This window comes from Patiria miniata, unplaced genomic scaffold (genome assembly GCF_015706575.1).
Source record: "Patiria miniata isolate m_02_andy unplaced genomic scaffold, ASM1570657v1 HiC_scaffold_9, whole genome shotgun sequence".
In the NCBI taxonomy this organism is placed as follows: domain Eukaryota; kingdom Metazoa; phylum Echinodermata; class Asteroidea; order Valvatida; family Asterinidae; genus Patiria; species Patiria miniata.
In genome coordinates this window covers 21,149,190-21,169,694 of record NW_024037076.1, presented here as the reverse complement: position 1 = coordinate 21,169,694, position 20,505 = coordinate 21,149,190, and the positions used below count along the sequence as shown (strand labels likewise).

The window sequence follows — 20,505 nt, the reverse complement described above, 5'->3', positions numbered from 1 at the left end:
GTGACACCGGATCGATCGGCAGCAGGCTAGGCCCAACCTCGTCCCCAGGGTGTCGAGCAGTACGCGCCCACCACTACCTGCTCTCTCACCCTAGTATAGACCGCTTGCAGACGCGTTCGATAATTGACGCGCTAAGGTGAGCGACACCATGTTATGGGACAAAATGTGCGTGAATTGATATACGCCTGTCCCACAACATGGCGTCCGGCGCCTTCGCGCGTCGATTATCGAACGCGTCTGCAAGCGGTCTATTGGATCATTTGTATGTGCAAGATTTTTGCACACGTATGCAAATGAGGAACAGTCTGGTGCCTGGATATGCGTTACACATTAGCGTTTGTTTTTGTATGCGGTGTCTGGGGTAAAAACGGAGTCAATTCGAAGCAGCGCGAGCACGGCGTGAGTTACGAAAACACGATTTTTGAAATCAAACTGTTACGATCTTATCGAGACAAAATGCAGTATCATATTTCATATTAATATGAGCAAATTGGAAAGGAAATTAGTATTTTCGAGAAGGCGTGGACGAATGATCGCGAAAACACGTACTGCACGTTTTGAATAATAGCACCAAGAACGCGATAAAAATCCATTACTAGCCAATTGCGGTATCCAATCAGGATACAGGAAGAAAGTTTCCTATCCAGGGTTTACTATTGGAAACGCGGTTGGAAATAAAGTAAGCACTGGGGACGAGGTTGGGCTAAGCCGTACCGTGCACGTGCCGGTGTAGCATGAATTTAGGTTTTATGAAATACGGACTCTTTGATGGTATTGCGCATGCTCATGCATAGATAATTAGGAGAGGGACCGGTCACGTGTGAGGGTTTAACCAATAAAAGGGAAAAAGAGTCCGATTTTGATACGAGTCCAATTTTCATATGACACCGGGACGACAAATCGCATTATTTTTCGTCTGCATCCGGTCGGACATCCATATGGTATTAAACGTTTACATGTACAGAAAATGAGCCTCCTTCAGCAATATCAAGGTATCATTTGGCCTAATTTCATTCATTTCAATGTGATTTTAGACCACTCCTACACCAAACGCGTAGAGACTTCAGGGGCGGATTGCAATAACCGGTCTTAAAGCTGTCTATGCGCATTAGACGCTCTAAAACTAAGCTCTGGCTGTCAGTCAGTCTATAAGTAAGACCATTGCAATGACACGGTCTAAGTATTAAGTCTTAAAATAGTTAGCCTGGGTTGGGCTGGCTTAAAACGGTCTATTGTTTGGATTTTTGGAATTGACTGGTGTAATGAATTATTCTTTCCCAAAATATTTTTTCGCAGTTGATGAGTGTTTGATGATTAAATCTTAAAAAAGCAGAACACTGCTTGGAGAGAAAATTCTCTGGGATAGAAGGGATCTTCTGGAAAAATGTAATGACACTGAGTTGTACTGCAAATACAATTTTCTCAACATAAAATTTCGGAATTGACATTTGATTTCCCATGATATGAATCACACAAACCTAACAAAAAAAAATGTGCAGTCTCTCCAGTATTCGCCCGTAAACATGGAATGTTTGTTTGTGAATCATTACTCTAAGCGGGCTTAGTAAAGACCAGCTTATTGCAATGGGCTAAGTTTGGTGTCTTAACCAAGACCGTCTAAGAGCAATAGCAGGCTAAAATCGGACTGGTTTAGCCAGCCGACTTAGACCGCGTTATTGCAATCCGCCCCAGGTTCAAGGCTAAGACTAGACCCGTCATTGCCCGTGGACGTGGAGGACTTAAACTATTCTACTTAGCCCAGGCGGACTCCCTTTCCTCCCTACGTACAGTCGATCGTAATGCAATGAAGACTTCGTCCAACCTGGGCTAAGCCTAAGAGTCTACTCTTAGTGCAAACAGTGACTTGTCTTAATAGTAAGACAACTCACTGTTTACACCGAGCCAAGCGACGTTAGCACTGGTTATAGGCCTAACGTTAGGTTTAAAACAAAAAGCTAAGGCTTTGACTGAGCCTAGGCTAGGCCTATACGGTTGAAAGGCCATCATAACAAAGTTTATTACAAATGTAACCTTTCAAAGCTATGGCTGTGTTATGTGGCATGGTGGGCTAGGTCCTGACCTAGGCCGAACCTGTTTTATTTAGCCCGGTCTACTCTCAGTTCAATTATTTATACTTTAAATATATGCTTTCCTCCCCATTTGAGGCAAATATACTGGAGCAGGAAGGATACAGATGTTGCCCTAAAGCTATTTGCACAGCACAGCTTCATATCATGGTTACCTTAATTAAAGATGTTGTTTATTGCTGGAAGATACGCCAGGCTGTTGAACCTTTGTGAACAATGTCAGTTTCATGAAATTAAGGCCGAAATTCAAAAACGGCGGCCTCCGGATTTAGGGCACTAAATCGGCCGAGTGTTCCCTAACGTGGCACGCTTGAACTATCCATGCTTGAAAAAAATCTTGGAAAATCCCAAGTTAACGTAAAGAATTTCTTTACAGTTGACAAATTCTGATGAACCGTTATTATCTCAACTCATATATACCCAACTACAACTTCGTCAGAAAATATTTAAACAAAATGTTTTTGGGTGCATTTTAAAAGGATTTCATTATTTTAAAAGGATTCATATCGCACCAAAATAAAATGTCTCTGTTACCTTTGTAACAGCTAGGTAAATTCAGGATTTATGAACGGGAATTTTTAGAGCTTGATAAAATTTCACTTACTGTGAAATTTGACATAAAACTTTTGCTCTAGCGGCCATGTTGGGCATCATTGGACGCATAAAGGCACTGTTCAGTGCAGACTGGACTGGACACCATCCGACAATACATGGCACTTATTGTTGTTTCACCTACAACAAACAATATTCCTTACAAAAAAAAAACACCCAGTATCCTCCACTAGTGACACATGGAATTGCTTGGTATGGCATGGCATTTTTTTCAAAAGGGTAATACTGAATCAAACGTTTCTCCGTACCAAAACTTTTTTCCGCATTGTGCCCTTTTTGGACTCTAAAATGTATTTCTCACAAAATTATATTATTTAGAAAGATGGTCAAAACATACACTGTACTAATGATGTTTCTATTCTTTGTTTTCAATTCATGTTCTGCAAACCTTGCTACACTTTTTACATGGATATTCTACATGTAAATGTCCTCATTCAAAGAAGCAGCAACATGGTGAGCAGCCTAGTCGGCATTAGAAATAAATAAGAATTAATCACTCAGTACTTAAGATAGAATGCAACAATCTATGTTTGCTATTCAGGAAATTGTTTTCCTTTTATACTTAATCCAAAGGACAACATTCGAATCTCCCACCCCACAGAATGGACCGATCCAGTAAGCACCGCCCCATGGTATTCTGACCAATCACAGTCGTGATTTATGTCCGACATGCGTGCACAAAAGTCCGACATGCGTGCACGCGCGTATGATGCGCGCGGCAGGAAAATGCAGTGTGGCATTGGAGAGGAGCACGTGTTAATTTGTCACGTGCGCAGTGGGAGGGGCTTACTGGAATCGGTCCATTGTCAATGAGAGTTTTCATCCATAATGGTCATTATGTTCTTTGAAAGGCCTTGAACAAGGCAGAGCCCAAAATCCATGGTTCTGCTTGCCATCAGCAAATAGTCCTGATTACTTGGAAAATTCCACACTTACAGTTACTGCTATTGAATAGTGTTTTTAGATTTTGTGCTTACATTACAGGGTTAACACAGCAGAAAGATTGGATGTCATTGATATTAGCGAAGGATTTTGTGGTTAGCAGAGCTAAGACATTAGGCCCAGGTCAAATGATACCCTTTCAACCAAGAACCGTTTTCCATTCACGTTCACAACCATTTATAAATTACACCCTTTTACCATCTTAAATCTATCTCTGGGCCCCTCTGGCCCTGGCACATTAATTTGACTGTACTGATGATGGTAGTGCAAGAAATCTTAGAAAAAATATGCCATTTCTTCTGATTTGGTAAATCTTACTGCAAGGGTAAGTCTGTTTTGTCTCTTTGCCTGACTGAATTTCTGATGCATTTCTTACAAGGTTGGCATCTGCAGCCGAGGAGTGCCAGAAGACCAGTAATGTGGACTTGCAGCATCTTATCAGCAGCTGTGAGAACTGTAGACTGTTGGTAGGAAGAGCCAAGGAGATGGACACAAACACAGTTAGACAGGTCTGGATGCTGCGCTGATTTCTGTTGGTGTGCTACACAGAATTGTGTTTCAATGTGCTGTGTTGTTCTGTGTTGTGCTATATGCTGCACAATGATGTGTTATTTTTTTTGTTCTGCTTTTGTCCCCCCCCCCCCCCCCCCCATTTATATCTCAGTTTTAAAGTTTCCAATTTAAAAAAAGAAAGAATTGTTTTCAAAGATGCACAAAGAAATTGACTGGAGCAAGGTTTGAACCTACGACCTCCGATTACCATTCTGGATCTCAAGCTATCCATACATCCCTATGTTGGCAGTTCCCTAACACTAGCACCCTTTGAACAAAGACATTGACAATTTGGGGACTCACCAACATATATAGGGCTGGATAGCTCAGTTGGTAGAGCACCGAGGTCTCAGGTTCCAACAACAACCCAGTCAATTTCTTTGTTCAACTCAAATTTGACAACAGTATTGTAATACACCTAGTGAGTTTCCTCAGTGGTTTATTTGAAGAAAAAAAATTGATAAAGAAAATGCATTGTTCCCGTCAACTGTTGAACAGGCTGCCTTGCAGCAACTAGACATCACCTTGACTGACCATCTTGAGATACTGAGGGCTAAGAAGGCTCAAATAGATGCTGGAGGAGGAGCAACCAGCAACAAGAGGAAACAGCAGGCAAATGAAAAAGGTGACGACATCAAAAGCTGAGAATTTCTTGTAAATTATGTACAGAAGTATATGAACTAAGTGTACGTTTCAGTAATTCTCACAAAATTTGAGAGCCATGATTCTCTCTTACCTCCTACCATCAACACAGTCCATTTATCAATTATAGACTGAGCCAAAAAGTTGATTCAGTTTTAGAGGACAAAATCACCAAATGGACAAAAGCACTGTGTACAAAAACTCATCTGCAGGGCTGGGTAAGCTATGTGTTATTTTGCCATTTATGTCACAATCAGAATCGGGTTTGGGGGTTTTTTTTGGGGGGGGGACTCAAGGGAATCCTTTTTCTGTTGCAAGTCTTGATAAATTGGTGAAACACAAGTCTCCAAATTACCAAGACGTATAAATGCATAAATCTTAAATGTTTCAGAACCATTCGTAGCATTTATTTCTATTATTGTATCTGTAACCTATTAACCCATCCCATCAGTCCCTATACATCTCCAAACTGCCCAGCACTATAGGTTTTATGGATTAATAAGGGAATAAATACGAGTTCATACAATGTCAGTGCCCACTTCTGGGTCACTAGTGCAAAGGGGCTAAACAAAGGACTTTTTTTAAGAACTTTTTATGATTGCAAGTTCCATCTGGGATTTTGTTTTTCATTTGCTACAGATGCTAGAACCACCAGTTCAGACACCCATTCCCAGAGCCGGACACTTGCCATAGAGGATACCATCGTTAGGAAGGGAACAGTGAGCTTCAGTGATGTGGCTGGTCTAACACAAGCTAAACAGATCTTAAGAGAGGCTATTGTCATGCCTGTACAGTTCCCTCATTTGTTTACAGGTGAGATTAATGATCTACAGATTCAAAAACAGTATCTTTAATGTCATACATGTAAGCAGGCTGATGGGGGCAATGGGCATCAGTGATTTGGTTGATGGTAGGCCTACTGGCAAAAAAATCCTTAGGGAGGCTTTTGAAATTTTGTCATTAGTTTACCAGGTGTACTTAATTATATAACACCTCATCACCCACAGATTCTGTATCTTGATTGGCTTAGAGCGAGTCACATGGCATTCGTGTTTTTACTACCTTTTTGTGCACAGCCAAAAACGTATACAACAGCTGCCTTGGTTTGAAAAAGTACTATACGCATGATGACCAACTTAACAATAGGTCTGTGTGCACGGCATGCAGACATACATGTACATGTATATGAGTTGCGCATATTGTTCCTATACGCCATACAAAGTTGGGTTTTATGAATGGGTAGTTTGAAAAAGTACAAGTCAACTAATTTCATCATGAAATAGAAGTACATTTTAATTGGATTTTGGTTAAATTAATCAGTTATCTCTTACAATCATGCAGAATCTGTAAGTGAGGTGTTATAAAACAATTATTGACTGCTTTAACTCATTGTGTACTAAAATTAGCCTCCCTAGGTGATTCATTTCCCTCGGCTATGCCTTGGGAAGCAACGCTCCATGGATCACCTCGGTAGGCTAGTTTTACCACACCACTCAAAGCAGTCAATATTTGTATACTACGGAGGGGTGGGACCTATAGTGGATTATATATAGACCATGTCAACCATTGAGTTAACCAACAGGCAAAGCAAACACTAAAGCATATTTCTCATGTGTATATCATCAGAAATTCACAGTAAATGTCAAGTCTTGAAACCACCCATTTTTCAAGAGAAAATCATGCAGTGCAGAATAGTCTGATTAAAGTTCAAACTTTCCTGCAAACTTTCTTTAATTAAAGATTTTATCAAGCCATTTGGATAATAAGTAATCTTCCTTTATTTTTAAAGTTTGTGTGTGTGTGTGTGTACTTTTTAAGGTGCCAGGAAACCATGGAAACGCATTCTTCTCTACGGCCCACCCGGTACCGGCAAGTCACGTCTTGCTCAGGCTGTGTCAGCAGAAATCAACTCCACGTTTTATTGTGTGTCCAGCTCTGATCTTGTCTCAAGCTGGGTCGGGGAAAGTGAAAAGTATGCATGGGTTCCCTCATATTTGCAGCACATGAGATTGGAAGTTGAAGTTATCTTTGAAACAATTCTAGCTTGTTTAAACAATTGTGGGTTACAGATTCAAGCAATTACTTAGTAATATCATTCACCATCACCAATACTAAATTGGGAAGTATTTGGATATTCCTAATTTTTTGTCATTCAACCATAACTGTAACCTACTGTTTCAATATTTCAAGCTAACTCTTGATATTAGGCATGCAAGATTAATTTTTTCAAAGATCTTTCATGAAGGAATTGTACAATCAAAAGTTCAACTCATATCCAAACCAAAGAGACACATTTTCAAAGTTGATTATATTGTATTGCCAGTCATTTCAGGAGTTTGCATCTGTTTATGTGCTTTTAAAATTAGTTAGTTCCTTTTCTCTTTCAGATTGATCAAAGAGCTTTTTGTGCATGCTACTCAACAAGAGGGAAGATCTGTGAGTAACAGTTTCATTAATAAGGGAATAAATGTGTGCTTAGCCGGTTTTAACCACTATGTTTAAGACCGCTTGGAGTCTGGATGCTGATAATTACCCTCGCCTTTGGCTCGGGTCATTATCAGCATCCGGACTCCAACTGGTCTTAAATATAGTGTTTAATACCAGCCAAGCACAATTTTACTTCATGTTTTTCAAAACACCCCTCTAGCTATATTATGGTATGTCCCTCTCCTTATATGGAGATTGGCGCGCGTGTCGCGCATATTGCGCGATGTGGGGCATAATGCAAATGTGCCGGTGTAGTGTAAATTTAGGACTATGAAATACATGTACTGACTCACTGGTAGTATTGCGCATGCCTACATGAGGATTGTGAACGTTCAACCAATACAACGGTAAAAGGCTCCGGATTTCATATAGGCCCCCCTATTGGGGTCCAAATTTCATGTGACACTGGAAAGTGTTTAAGACCAGCCATGCCACTGCCGCCGGTCTTTATCAACCGTTTAAAACCAGCCAAGTGACGGGCTCACAAGTTTTAGAACACATTCAACCGGCAATGGATTCAGACATAGAATTTAGGTTGGTGCCGTATGCATTTGGAATAGTAGTTTTAAATTGTGTAAAAAAAAATTCCTAATGCTTTACAAACCTAGCTAACTTGAAATGGGATCTTGCAAGTGTTTTAAACTTAGGATGATCTTTGATCACTGATCTTTCAAAGGTGGTGCTTTTATTGCCCTGCAGGTCATTTTCATTGATGAGATTGACAGCATTTGTCGCATCCGTAGTTCCCGTGAGGAGGAGCACACGAGACGCATTAAGACGGAGCTTCTACGGCAGATGGAGAGTGCTGATAACGGCCAGGAATCAGAGCAGCTCTTCCTACTGTGTGCAACCAATAGACCATGGGAGCTGGATACAGCATTCCTACGACGCTTCCAGAAACGAGTCTATGTACCCCTACCAGACAGGTAGGTCAGATAACTGGATCACTGCTTTGCACAGTGCAACCTTCTGATGGATTGTCGCGTAAGATGACCTAAAAAGGGCAAGATTTTATATGGGAATATGTGACTTCAGGACACAATGCTTAGGAGCTTCAATGTGTGCGACATCCTATTTTTTCGATTTCGGCAGTTACAAGTTCTTTGAAAAACCAAAGAATTACACAATAGATACAGTTTGAAAATACAACATGTATTGCACATTGATGACTATAATAAAATGAAAACTTTCACCACAATTTCCAGGTAAATTGAATGTGCACATTACTATTACTACTGTAGACAAACATAGGAGGCTGTGACTAGACTAGTCCGCTTTGGTGCTAAAGTAGTTCACATAGTGAATGTGAATTGGAAAGAATTGAATGCTTCATATATTGCAATTATGGTCAGGGTTTGATTGACTGCAATATTTTGGGATTGTGAGGAATTAGGAATCCTTACAGGAGGGGACAAATGCTAAGTGGTCACCAATTTTCTCAATACATTGTACATGGTTGTCTACGCTAAAAAGACAAACTTTGTTTTTGTATTGATGAGTATTCCATAGTGAATATTATATAGAAGGCTATATTTAAACCAAAACAGATATTATAGTGGCTTTTACCATTATTGATTCATATTTTTGTTTCAGGGAGGCCCGTATTGCAATCCTGAAGATCCACACGTCTTGTAACCTGACTCTTACTGACTCGGACATACAGGCATTTGCTGATCATACTGAGGGATACTCTGGGAGTGACCTATCTAATGTCATCTTGACTGCCCTCTTTGAGCCTATCAGGGACATCCAGACTGCAACCCATTGGGATAAGGGAACTGGTAGGTCAACTGCAATGACATCACTTAAAACAATGGATGGCAGCTTACACACTTATGTAAACTAGTGCTGCAACTGATCCTCAAAGTTCAGTTCGGTTCGGTTGCGGTTCGATTTTTTTCTCTGAACTTCAGTTCGGTTCGGCTTTGGAAGTGCATACATTATATACATGTCCATACAATGTATTAGGTTAATGAAAAGCATACATAGGCCATTCCCCTGTTCGAACAAAAACGTGTGTACTACGCACGTCTGACAGAAATAGGCACCGCAATTTCCACATGCTATTCAACACAAGTTGAAGGATGAATCTTATTTTTGTTGTGTAAACAAAAGTCTGTTATAATTTGACTTGATGACGTTGAAAAATGAACATCGTAATCGCAACCTGAAAATAAAGATGGCGATCACCGCACGATGTACCGTGAGCACGCACAGCACGCTGAATCGCAAGGTACAAACTGCGCAGGAAAATCATGATTTCTACCTCAAGAAGCTTGTAGCCTTGCAAACGTCATTTGCTACACAAGTGTTTTTATTCGAAGTATTCGGTCCCTTTCTGAACGCACCCCGAGGCAGTAGTACTTTATTGCTGCTGTATTTGGTTCTTATGGTGGTGGTGGTGGTGGTTCACTGTAATTACACAAATTACAATACTTAACTTTAGTATTAACAATTACAGAAAAACATAATAAACCATTAGATTAATTAGTCAAATATATATGCGATTGAGCTTGAGCCTTCACTTGACATAGTGCGTACATTATCCCTGTACGTGTAAGTAAACACCCCCAAAACATATAAATCTTCACTTTGAAAAGCTACAAATAATCTTACTAAATCACTCAGAATACGATAAATTATAACCATGAATAAATCAACAAGGCTTACCGATTGTGTTGGATCCGAAACTACAACATTTGGGACTTAGAAAACCTGATAATTTTACATTTATTTGGGGAGATAAATTTGGTACACGTTCATTGTTTACGAATCATCGGAATCATGAAGAATTTACACTTTGACCTTACAAAATGCACCATATCACAAGAGGGCGCTATTACGAAAGTACGGGAACAATTAACGTACGCACAGTTTTACCGCAACAAACTTATTTCCAATCAAAGGTATGCGTGATCATAAATTAAAGTTTAGAAAACACTTTGAAATACCAACTATGATTAAACCCAAATTAAATTTCACAACTTGCCGCTACATCCCCAGCCCCATGAACTGACTCGATCTGTTCATTTTTCTACACCTTTAAGCGGCACACTTCAAAGCATCAGGGATTAATTAAATGCACTACAATTTCCAAATGATTGTGATTTCGAAAAACATGAATCACATTCAGAGTCAACTTCTTTGATCATTAACAAATCACGAATGTTCACTTGGCCAGAGTTCAATCACAAATGTTCATTGACTGATGAAACTTCACATGCTGTTAGCTCTTTCCAAGAAGCAAAGCTTGGCAATGGGGCGCCTGAGGTACTTAGTGCCTACTCTCACCTCGACCTGGCGAACTCGTCCCTCCCTATCTGGGTAGACTTGCATCACTCTGCCGAGAGGCCACTGTCCACGGGGCTCGTTGTCAGCAGCAACCAACACAAGGTCATTCACCTCCAGGTCTCGTCTTGGCTGGGTCCATTTCTGACGCTGCTGCAAAAGTGGTAGGTATTCCCTCTTCCATCGCCTCCAAAACTGGTCTGCCAAGAATTGCGCTTGACGCCATCTGCGCCGCCCATACCCATCTTCCTTCACAAATACCCCTGGTGGAGCATTGGAGCTTGGTCTCATCAGAAGTAGATGGTTTGGAGTCAATGGCTCATCGTCACGGGGGTCCAAGCTGAGCTGTGTGAGCGGTCTCGCGTTTAAGATAGCCTCCACTTCAGCCATCACGGTAAGTAGCACCTCATCACATACCACCTGTTCTTGAAGGAGATTCTTGAGGATTTTTCGAATAGAGCGTATCATCCGCTCCCAGACTCCTCCCATATGACTTGCCGTTGGTGGGTTGAATTGCCACTCAATTCCTCGTTGATGAAGATAGTCTCTAATCTTCTGCTCGTTCAGTGATGCAATACTCTCCCGCAACTCGCGCTCTCCACCCGTGAAGTTGGTACCATTGTCGCTCCTGATCTTTTCTGGTGTACCTCTCCTGCTGATGAACCGCCGCAAAGCGTTTATGAAGGCGTCTGTGTCGAGTGAGTGAGCAATTTCTATATGTATGGCCCTCATTGTAAGACACGTGAAGACACATCCGTATCTCTTGACATGGCTGCGTCCTTGTTTTACGTAAAGTGGACCGAAGTAATCCACGCCCACGTACGTAAAGGGGGGCTTCTCTGGAGTGACTCTATCTGCTGGCAGCTCACCCATCAGCTGTTGACAAAGGGGTGCATTTCTTTTCTTGCAACGGAAACACTTTCCAATCACTCGCCTCACTGTAGATCCTCCCTTCAGTATCCAAAATCTCTCTCTTAGTGACGTCCATGTCATACCTGCCCCTGAATGACCAACCTTGAGATGATGATGTTCGATCAGCAGCCTCGTCACCTGGTGATCGCTCGGCAGGATAATCGGATGCTTGATGTCATGTTGGATTGGTGCATTCTCAAGGCGTCCACCTACACGGAGAATTCCATCCACCAAAATGGGGCTCAATTTGTGGAGCGCATTTGGAACTTTCTTACTCTTCTTGGTGGTTATTCTGTCGTCATCTGCATGAGCCTCAAGTACAGCAATCTCCTTACGGAACGACTGACGCTGGGTGTATTTGACGACTTCTCTCTCTGCTCTCTGCAGCTCTGACAAAGACAGTCTCCTACAACAGAATTCGCTGGCATCCCGTCTTCCCTTGGCACGAGCATAGAGGTAGTCTCTATATCTCAGCAACCAGGCAACTCCACGCTTCATTTGACTCCAGGATGAGTATCTACTCAGGAACTCCTGTACACAATCCTTCTCAACTATGGAGTAAGACTGGACAACTTTCTTCACCTCGGGATCACTCGGCAGAGTATCGGGTAGTACATCTGGGTAGGGCCCCTTGATTACAACAGGTGGGAGTGGCCAGTGTTGTTCTTCCTTCAACAGGAAATCAGGTCCGTTCAGCCATCGTTGGTTCTTGATCATGGCGTCTGCAGTCAATCCTCGTGAGCCATCATCAGCCGGGTTACTGGCTGTGTCCACGTACCGCCATTGGGATGGGTCAGATCCACTCTGTATCCTTGAAACGCGATTCGCAACAAATGTGTGAAATCTGCGACTCTCATTCTGGATGTACTGAAGAACTGACGTGGAGTCTGTCCAATACACTGTCTCCATGATAGGCAGTCTAATCTCTCTTTGGATCAGCTGATTCAACCTCACCGCCAAAAATGCAGCTGACAACTCTAGTCGAGGAATGGTGACCTGTTTCACTGGACACAATCGGGCCTTTCCCATGACAAATGCGCAGTGGATCTTTCCATGCACATCAACAACACGCAAGTACGACACAGCGGCATAACCTCGCTCTGACGCGTCAGAAAAATGGTGAAGCTGAAAGGCAACTATGTCGCTGAATTCCCTTGGTTGGAGACATCTATCAATGGTAACGCACGTCAGCCTTGGTAGGTCATCCAGCCATCGCTTCCACCTCATCATCTCGCATTCCTCGACCTTTTCATCCCAGCCACGCCCCTGACGACAGAGATCCTGAAGAAGAATTTTAACTGGCAGGATAAATGGTGCGAGGAAACCCAAGGGGTCATACAATGAACTTACAGTTGACAAGATACCCCTCCTTGTTGCGGGCTTGCATTTCACAGCTGCTTCGAACCCAAACTTGTCAGCCTCAACATCCCATCTCACGCCTAAGGTACGCTCCACTGGCAGATGATCAAAATCCAACTTAACAACCGATGGAGCTCTCTCTTCAGCAGGAATGGTCACCAATACATCACGACTGTTACATACCCATTTGGTCAACCTGAATCCTCCTTTGGCTAATAACTGGATAAGCTGACTGGCTAATCTGATGGCTTCACTCTCTGTCTTCGTTGACACAAGACAATCATCTACATAGAAATTTTCCAGAACTGTGGTGACGGTTTCCTTGTCGAAGTTCTCTCGGTTGTCTTCAGCTGTCTTTCTGAGACAAAATCCGGCACAGCTGGGTGATGATGTCGCACCGAACAGGTGCACCAGCATCTTATGATCTGTCGGCTCCTTGGAATAATCTCCATTGGGCCACCAGAGAAATCTCAGGGCATCGCTGTCATTATCAGGCACCTTAACCTGGTGAAACATTGCTTCAACGTCAGCTACCAGTGCAACAGGCTCTTCTCTAAATCTCGTCAGTACTCCGACTAGATTATTTGCAAAATCAGGTCCCTGAAGCAGCTGGTCGTTCAACGATACACCCTTGTACTTGGCAGCACAGTCGTATACTACTCTAAGTTTGCCTGGCTTTTGTGGATGCAGCACTGGGTGGTGAGGTAAGTACCACACTGTCTGTCCTGTTATTGCGGTTTCTACACCTTTGGCAATCTGCTCATCAGTGGTAGTCTCAGGCCTGACACCCTGGGGGCTTGATGAAGATATCTCTCTGGCATAACCTTTCATGAAGTAGACATCAAGAGTCTTCTTATATTTCTCATACAAGCTGGGGTCTCTTTGAAATCGCCTCTTCAATGATTGTAATCTTGACTCTGCAAGAGGGCGATTGTCAGGCAAACATCGACTCTGGTAACGCCATGGCAAACCAACCTGGTAGTGACCGTCAACCTTTGTTACAGTTTCTGTCATGATGGTCCTAGCTCGTTTGTCTTCCACCGAGTCAGCAACTTCACCATCAGCCATCTTGCCGCCGAAGTCCGTTTCCCAGAATTTCTCAACTGTTCGTAGCAGCAAGTCATCTTCAAGCAAAACGTGATTTACGTTGAAACTGAACTGCTTCTCGGTAGTGGCTGTAGGTCCCAGCAAAGTCCATCCCAAGAGAGATCGTACAGCATATGGCTCCTTTCTCTTGCCACGTCGCTCTTCAAGGACCCAGAAGACTTCTGGAGTGTCTCCCCCGATCAGTAACATCACCTGACGCTCACTGATCATAGGAAAGTTTATTCCCTGTAAGTGTGGCCACTGGCTAACGTCTTCTTCTCTTGGGAAACTTCTGTCTGTGATCGGTAACTTGTCAACAGTCCACACCTTGGGAAGGTCAACACTCTGACGTCCCTCCAAGTCCTTTACTGTGAGGCTAACTTCAACTCCAGTTTTCTCACTGTGCTCGTCATTGACGGTAGCGAGGGTGATGTTCCTTTCTATGCCTTGAAGGCCTAGTTGATCTAGCAACCTTCTATCGCACAGTGACGTATCACTCCCTCCATCAAGCAGTGCCCATGTCTGAACTTCTTTGTCCTTTCCCTGCACTCTGACTGGGACAACTCTTAGGCACACTCTGTTCATGGAAGCTGCAGTTGCGTTTACACTTCCATGCTGTCTGCTCTCTGGCTTGCTTGTAGTGTGACTCTGATTCTTGTCCCCAGCCCCAGATGCAGAACTGGAACTTGGATAATTGGCACCTTCACCTTTTGAACCTCTATCATCTCTGTGCGGAGGATGTAACAGCGTATGATGCCTCCATGTACAGCTACTGACTTCACATGTTGATTTCAGCATACAACCTTTAGCCATGTGCCCAGGTCGGAAACAGTTGTCGCATAACTTGTTGCTTCGGACGAACTTCAGCCTATCGTCATAAGACCTTTGCTGGAATTCTCTGCATTCCTTCAACGTATGTGATTGGGAACAGCAGCGACATTTCGGCACATAGTTTCCTCGCTGAGGACGACCTCGTCCATTTGTTGTCTCTCCTACCGCATTAGAGCCTTGAGTAGCAAGCGTGGTAACCTTAGCTGGTTTACTCTTGAAGCTGGGATGTGATGTCTTGTCTGCTCGAATATTTGTCCCAATATTCTGGCCAAACATGTTACTTGCTATCTTCGCCTTTTGCTCGATGAAGTCAGTCAAGTGTGAGAAGTTAGGCTCCATGTTACCCTGGATCATGATCTGAGCTCGTTTAGCCCACTCGGATTGAAGATGTATCGGCAACAATCGTTGTACCTTGAGGAGACGGTCGGAGCTGTTCATGTCTGCTGAGTACCCAATCTGCGACAGAGTCACCTGGCATTTCCTCATCTGACGAGCAAGCTCCCACAGTCCAGCACCATCATTTGGACTGATCGGTTGTCTATCGGTGACTTTATTGATGAGAGATTGGGTGATGACGTGTGGCTGTCCAAACTGATCACGAAGAATTTCCTTCGCCAACTTATACCCGGCTTTCTCCTCCATCAGCACGCAATTCTCTATACTCTCTCGAGCCTTTCCTCTACAGAACTGAATAAGGTAAGTTAACTTTACCCTGTCTTCGGAAACCTTGCTGGCAATATTCACATCAAAATCGTGAACTTTTATGTAGCCTTGCAAACGTCATTTGCTACACAAGTGTTTTTATTCGAAGTATTCGGTCCCTTTCTGAACGCACCCCGAGGCAGTAGTACTTTATTGCTGCTGTATTTGGTTCTTATGGTGGTGGTGGTGGTGGTTCACTGTAATTACACAAATTACAATACTTAACTTTAGTATTAACAATTACAGAAAAACATAATAAACCATTAGATTAATTAGTCAAATATATATGCGATTGAGCTTGAGCCTTCACTTGACATAGTGCGTACATTATCCCTGTACGTGTAAGTAAACACCCCCAAAACATATAAATCTTCACTTTGAAAAGCTACAAATAATCTTACTAAATCACTCAGAATACGATAAATTATAACCATGAATAAATCAACAAGGCTTACCGATTGTGTTGGATCCGAAACTACAACATTTGGGACTTAGAAAACCTGATAATTTTACATTTATTTGGGGAGATAAATTTGGTACACGTTCATTGTTTACGAATCATCGGAATCATGAAGAATTTACACTTTGACCTTACAAAATGCACCATATCACAAGAGGGCGCTATTACGAAAGTACGGGAACAATTAACGTACGCACAGTTTTACCGCAACAAACTTATTTCCAATCAAAGGTATGCTTGATCATAAATTAAAGTTTAGAAAACACTTTGAAATACCAACTATGATTAAACCCAAATTAAATTTCACAACTTGCCGCTACAAAGCTGTTCAAAATTGCAAAACGGGTGTCATTAGAATGGAGAAGTCTGCTTTTGATTATAAAGGTGATTATTTTAGCAATAAAAAACATTTTTGACTCTAATTTGATCAAAACAAAACAGGGGCCCTACGCTACACGATCGCCATAAAATGTTCCCACATGTGCTGACGGCTTTTCCCAACGATATCCGTCCCGTCCGAGCATGCCCTGATGAGCACTAAAAACTTGTCTTGTGGCAATAATTGCTGAATAGTTTTGTTCCAAGAACAAACAGGTCCTTTTACTGTGCCAAACTTATGAAATTGTAATTATTTTAAGCAACAAGCTGACAAATGGCTACCGTAAAAATAATAACTTTTCGATTCGCGACTGCCATGAATATTCATATTGTGGACGGATCCATTAATTTTGGGAGTTTACATCGTTTTTCGTATTCATTCTTTACGAAAAAAAATATATTGCAAAAATTACGAACTTATTCCGAACATAAGAAATGTTTCAGACTCCATAAGAAGTATTTTTTTAAATTCTGATACGGTGAGAAAAACTGAAAATGCTGGTGAATTTTGCCGAGGAAAGCACACCCTTCACCGCCATTAGTTTGGTCCAAACATACTACGTCACGCTGGAACACGGCGCAGCAGGGCCAGAGATACTGACCACGCTGGATCAATGTAAAGAGCAGGCTTTTCATTGAGAAAATCGCAAGGCGCGTACGATTTTTTCAAAGCGTATTGGCCCGATATCCTTTTGTATGCCTTGCTAGAACACTGCAAATAATGAAGATGAATGCAATGACTTGTCAACACGGTAAATGCAATCATCCGTGCACTTTAATTTTGCCTTTTCATTGCAAGCATTAGCATTCCTAGCGCTATCAACAAATACTTGCCGAACTTTCTGAACCGACATTTGGGTAAAGTCCGAAGTTTGCCGTTTTCTAAAATCAAAATTCCGTTTTCTTAAAATTGGAAATTCCATTTTTTTCGGGTTTCTTAAAAACAAAAACCACGATCACACACAACACTCACTTGAAGTTTCGCTCTAGATGTCACTGCACGCAGCATGCACGAGGTAGCCCATTGGCCTCCTTTTCCATGTACCTCATGCTAAGGCAAGATCACATTGAAAGAGCGCCCTCAATGAAGTTGTGCCTAATATGCACTCTTAATCGCCTACTTTTGCCAGCTGTGCCACCCTGCGAAATTTATTTGCAAGCATGGTTTATCAGATTATCGAATGTTCAATTTGGTGAATTCAACATTCGCACACCATTCTTGAATGGCGTGACATACCTTACTTGTTAGAATTCCCATTGGCTTTGTATGTGTGATGTTACAAAGCCAGTGGGAACTCTTACAATATAATGTGCACGTCATTCTAGATAGCCTCCTTTTGCATCCACCAAGCATTGAGATGCTTCTTATGATACATGTGGCATCAAACAAGATCACCATTAGCCGGTCAAATAAGGATGCTTTCAATATAAACTCTGCTCAGGCTAGCCCCTATGTACCTCTCTCCAAGTAGGACTGTACTGGCATTCCATCTAAGGGCTTGTAAAAACATTCTCAACTATTTAATTGTAAAGAAGGCTGTGGGCAAACACACACTTGATGTGGTCCTACCAGCTTGAGGCAGACTTTTCTTATATATCACCTTTTTTTTAGATGGTTGACTCACAATCTCATAGTAGTTGTCCTCATTTGATACATAAAACAAATTCAATTGTGAAATTTTTGATAAAGCTTTGTTTGTAACGTATGGTATTTACTCCAAGCCACTTTGGAAAACCAGTATATTTCGATTAATCAAAGAGAACTATTTCCGAAACTCTCACAAAGAGTTGGAAGAACACAAAGATGGATGTACGCTGTGACATGAATGTCCAGACCAATAGTCTGGAAAAAAATTGAGTGAAGGCTTGCTTTTTGCCACTTCCATTGTCAAGACAAATGATATTAACCAGTCAACACAAAATTAAACCATCAGTTTGATTAGTCAATACTAGGGCCGTGTGTGCATTTATGGGTAGTATGGGAACCGGATACATGTACCTGATTGTAAAAAAAAATGGGTATCCGGGTACCTGTTAAGGAAACCCGACACCAAAATTCAAATCTTGGCATGTTCTGTTCATTTTGTTCATAAAGGTCTGCACAATAATACTTTCACGTCGATGTGTCAATGCAGCAATTCATGTGTGTACAGTCACTGTGAGCTTAATAGGGTGAAAACTGCAACTTTCGTGACATCTGTTTTGTTTTTCCACATAGCCTGGTTTTCAGTTTGAAAATTCCCCACAAATGACATTCAAAACCTTTCTTTGTCATTGTCTGAGAATTTACTGAGTAATTTAAGTTGGTTAATACGGGTACCCGATCCCCTACATCTGGAATCGGTTCCCGACATCAGCGGTCGGGTACCCGGGTCCCATGCACAGCTCTAGTCAATACTGTTATCAAAAAGGAATGATAAAGTGATACAAACAAATAATTGTATACTTCTGGGCCCACAAGGATTGTTCAGCTGGTTGATATATATCGCTTATTTACTGTATAATGAGAGATCTTACTGTAGTATCCCATGACAAAGAATATGACAATTCTTTTGATGAGATTGTAGTTGGATTGAAATGGGGTCGGCATAAGTACATCTCCCTTCATACACTGTGTGTGAAGTAATTGCAGAATGTTCTTTTTCAGATGGCAAGTACACACCATGTGACAAGGATACCCCAGGCTGCATCAAATCAACAATGAGTGAGCTGCCATCGGAGAGAGTCAAGCCCCGAGATGTCAGCCTAGGGGATTTCATCTTAGCATTACAGTCTTGTCACCGGACTGTCACAGCAGATGAACTCAAACACTTCAAAGACTTCACCAACAATTTTGGACAAACAGGCTGAGTCTACAGGGAGTTCCCAGACAGTGATTGTATGTATGCAGATAGGGGATTTCCCTATTTCTAATAGTGGAGCCTGTTTGTATGGATTTAAAAACTATAATTAGTAAAATGTTAAATATGTCCATGGACATGTTTCTTTTTTTATCATTTACAAATGTATATTTATCAAGGGCATCTTAAATAGATCTTTGTGCATAAAAATTATGACATTTTCAATATTTCAATATGTCCTATCATTTTCACTATTACAGTTAAATTTCAATTTATATCAATTTGCATTTGTGTTTTTTTATTTGTTCAATTATATGTTATGCCATGGATGTCTTGCAAGAGACTTGTAAAAACCATGTTGATGCAGAAACCTCAGCAAACTGTTAACAAGAGCGAAATTCAGGCTTCATTCAAGAGATTCAGGCTTCAGCAACACAAAGAAAGTTAAATAGTTTTACCTATTGTGTTCATGTGATTTCTGACTTACATGTTCTAAAAGAATTCACTTTTGAATAAAACATTGACCAAAAACATTGGCCCACGTTTAGTTGTGTAATAAGTACATTGTACTTTATTAATTTCAAATTATTTCCAGCCCAACAATAACTTGGTTTTCAAGTAGTTGATTGGTTTCATTAGTAATAGATTATGTGTTGACCAAGAACCGGTCTACTATCAGTGCAGATCTGTTCGCGTACAAAGACAACCCAGAATAAAAGCCCTTTTTCAGAGGGTTAGGGAACATCTCAAAAGTCGGAACGCTTGGAACGTTCCAACGGGGAACATCACCTGTTCCAATTGGAAACGTGTTGTTCCCACTGGAAACAGCCCGGGAACACCAGGTGATCCTGCGTGGGAACATTATACAATTGTTGGCTGTTGTGATGAGGTCCATGGTGTTTTGTACACCCGAGGGTGCAAATGGCCCCCGAGGCGAATCCGAGGGTGCCATTTGCACCCGAGGGTGTACAAAACCCATGGACCCCTATCACGGCAGGCAACTATTGTTTTGTTACACATGTACCACGGTAATAGCCTAGATTGCAACCATCTGAAATTGTGGGTTTCCTCCAGTTGCGGAAGTATTATTTTGAAAAGATACGCGATTATTGGACCATGAATATTCGCACATTTTTTTTTTTCATTGCACGGGAACGCAAATTAATTTACATTTTCCGAGAATAGACCAATCCTTTAATCCCTGCCCACCAATCACAGCTGCGACCATGGTCTGTGTGCGTCCATCTGACATAATGCGCGCGCGTTTATTCGACATGCGTGTGCGCGCTGTCTGAAGCCTCTTACCCGGGTTATTTCTATTATACAA

The 20,505-nt window shown here is 41.8% G+C and overlaps 1 protein-coding gene across 1 annotated transcript; it reads left to right on the top strand.

Annotated features, from left to right (window-relative positions):
• The first annotated feature begins 904 nt into the window (after positions 1-904).
• On the top strand, positions 905-19,740 carry LOC119720138 (vacuolar protein sorting-associated protein 4-like). The gene is made up of 10 exons (XM_038189695.1): positions 905-992; positions 3,140-3,152; positions 4,021-4,150; positions 4,692-4,818; positions 5,475-5,648; positions 6,654-6,807; positions 7,223-7,271; positions 8,022-8,248; positions 8,916-9,103; positions 18,986-19,740. The coding sequence occupies exons 1-10, from the start codon at positions 968-970 to the stop codon at positions 19,186-19,188; spliced, it is 1,290 nt and encodes a 429-aa protein (XP_038045623.1). The 5' UTR covers positions 905-967; the 3' UTR covers positions 19,189-19,740.
• The last annotated feature ends 765 nt before the right edge of the window (positions 19,741-20,505 follow it).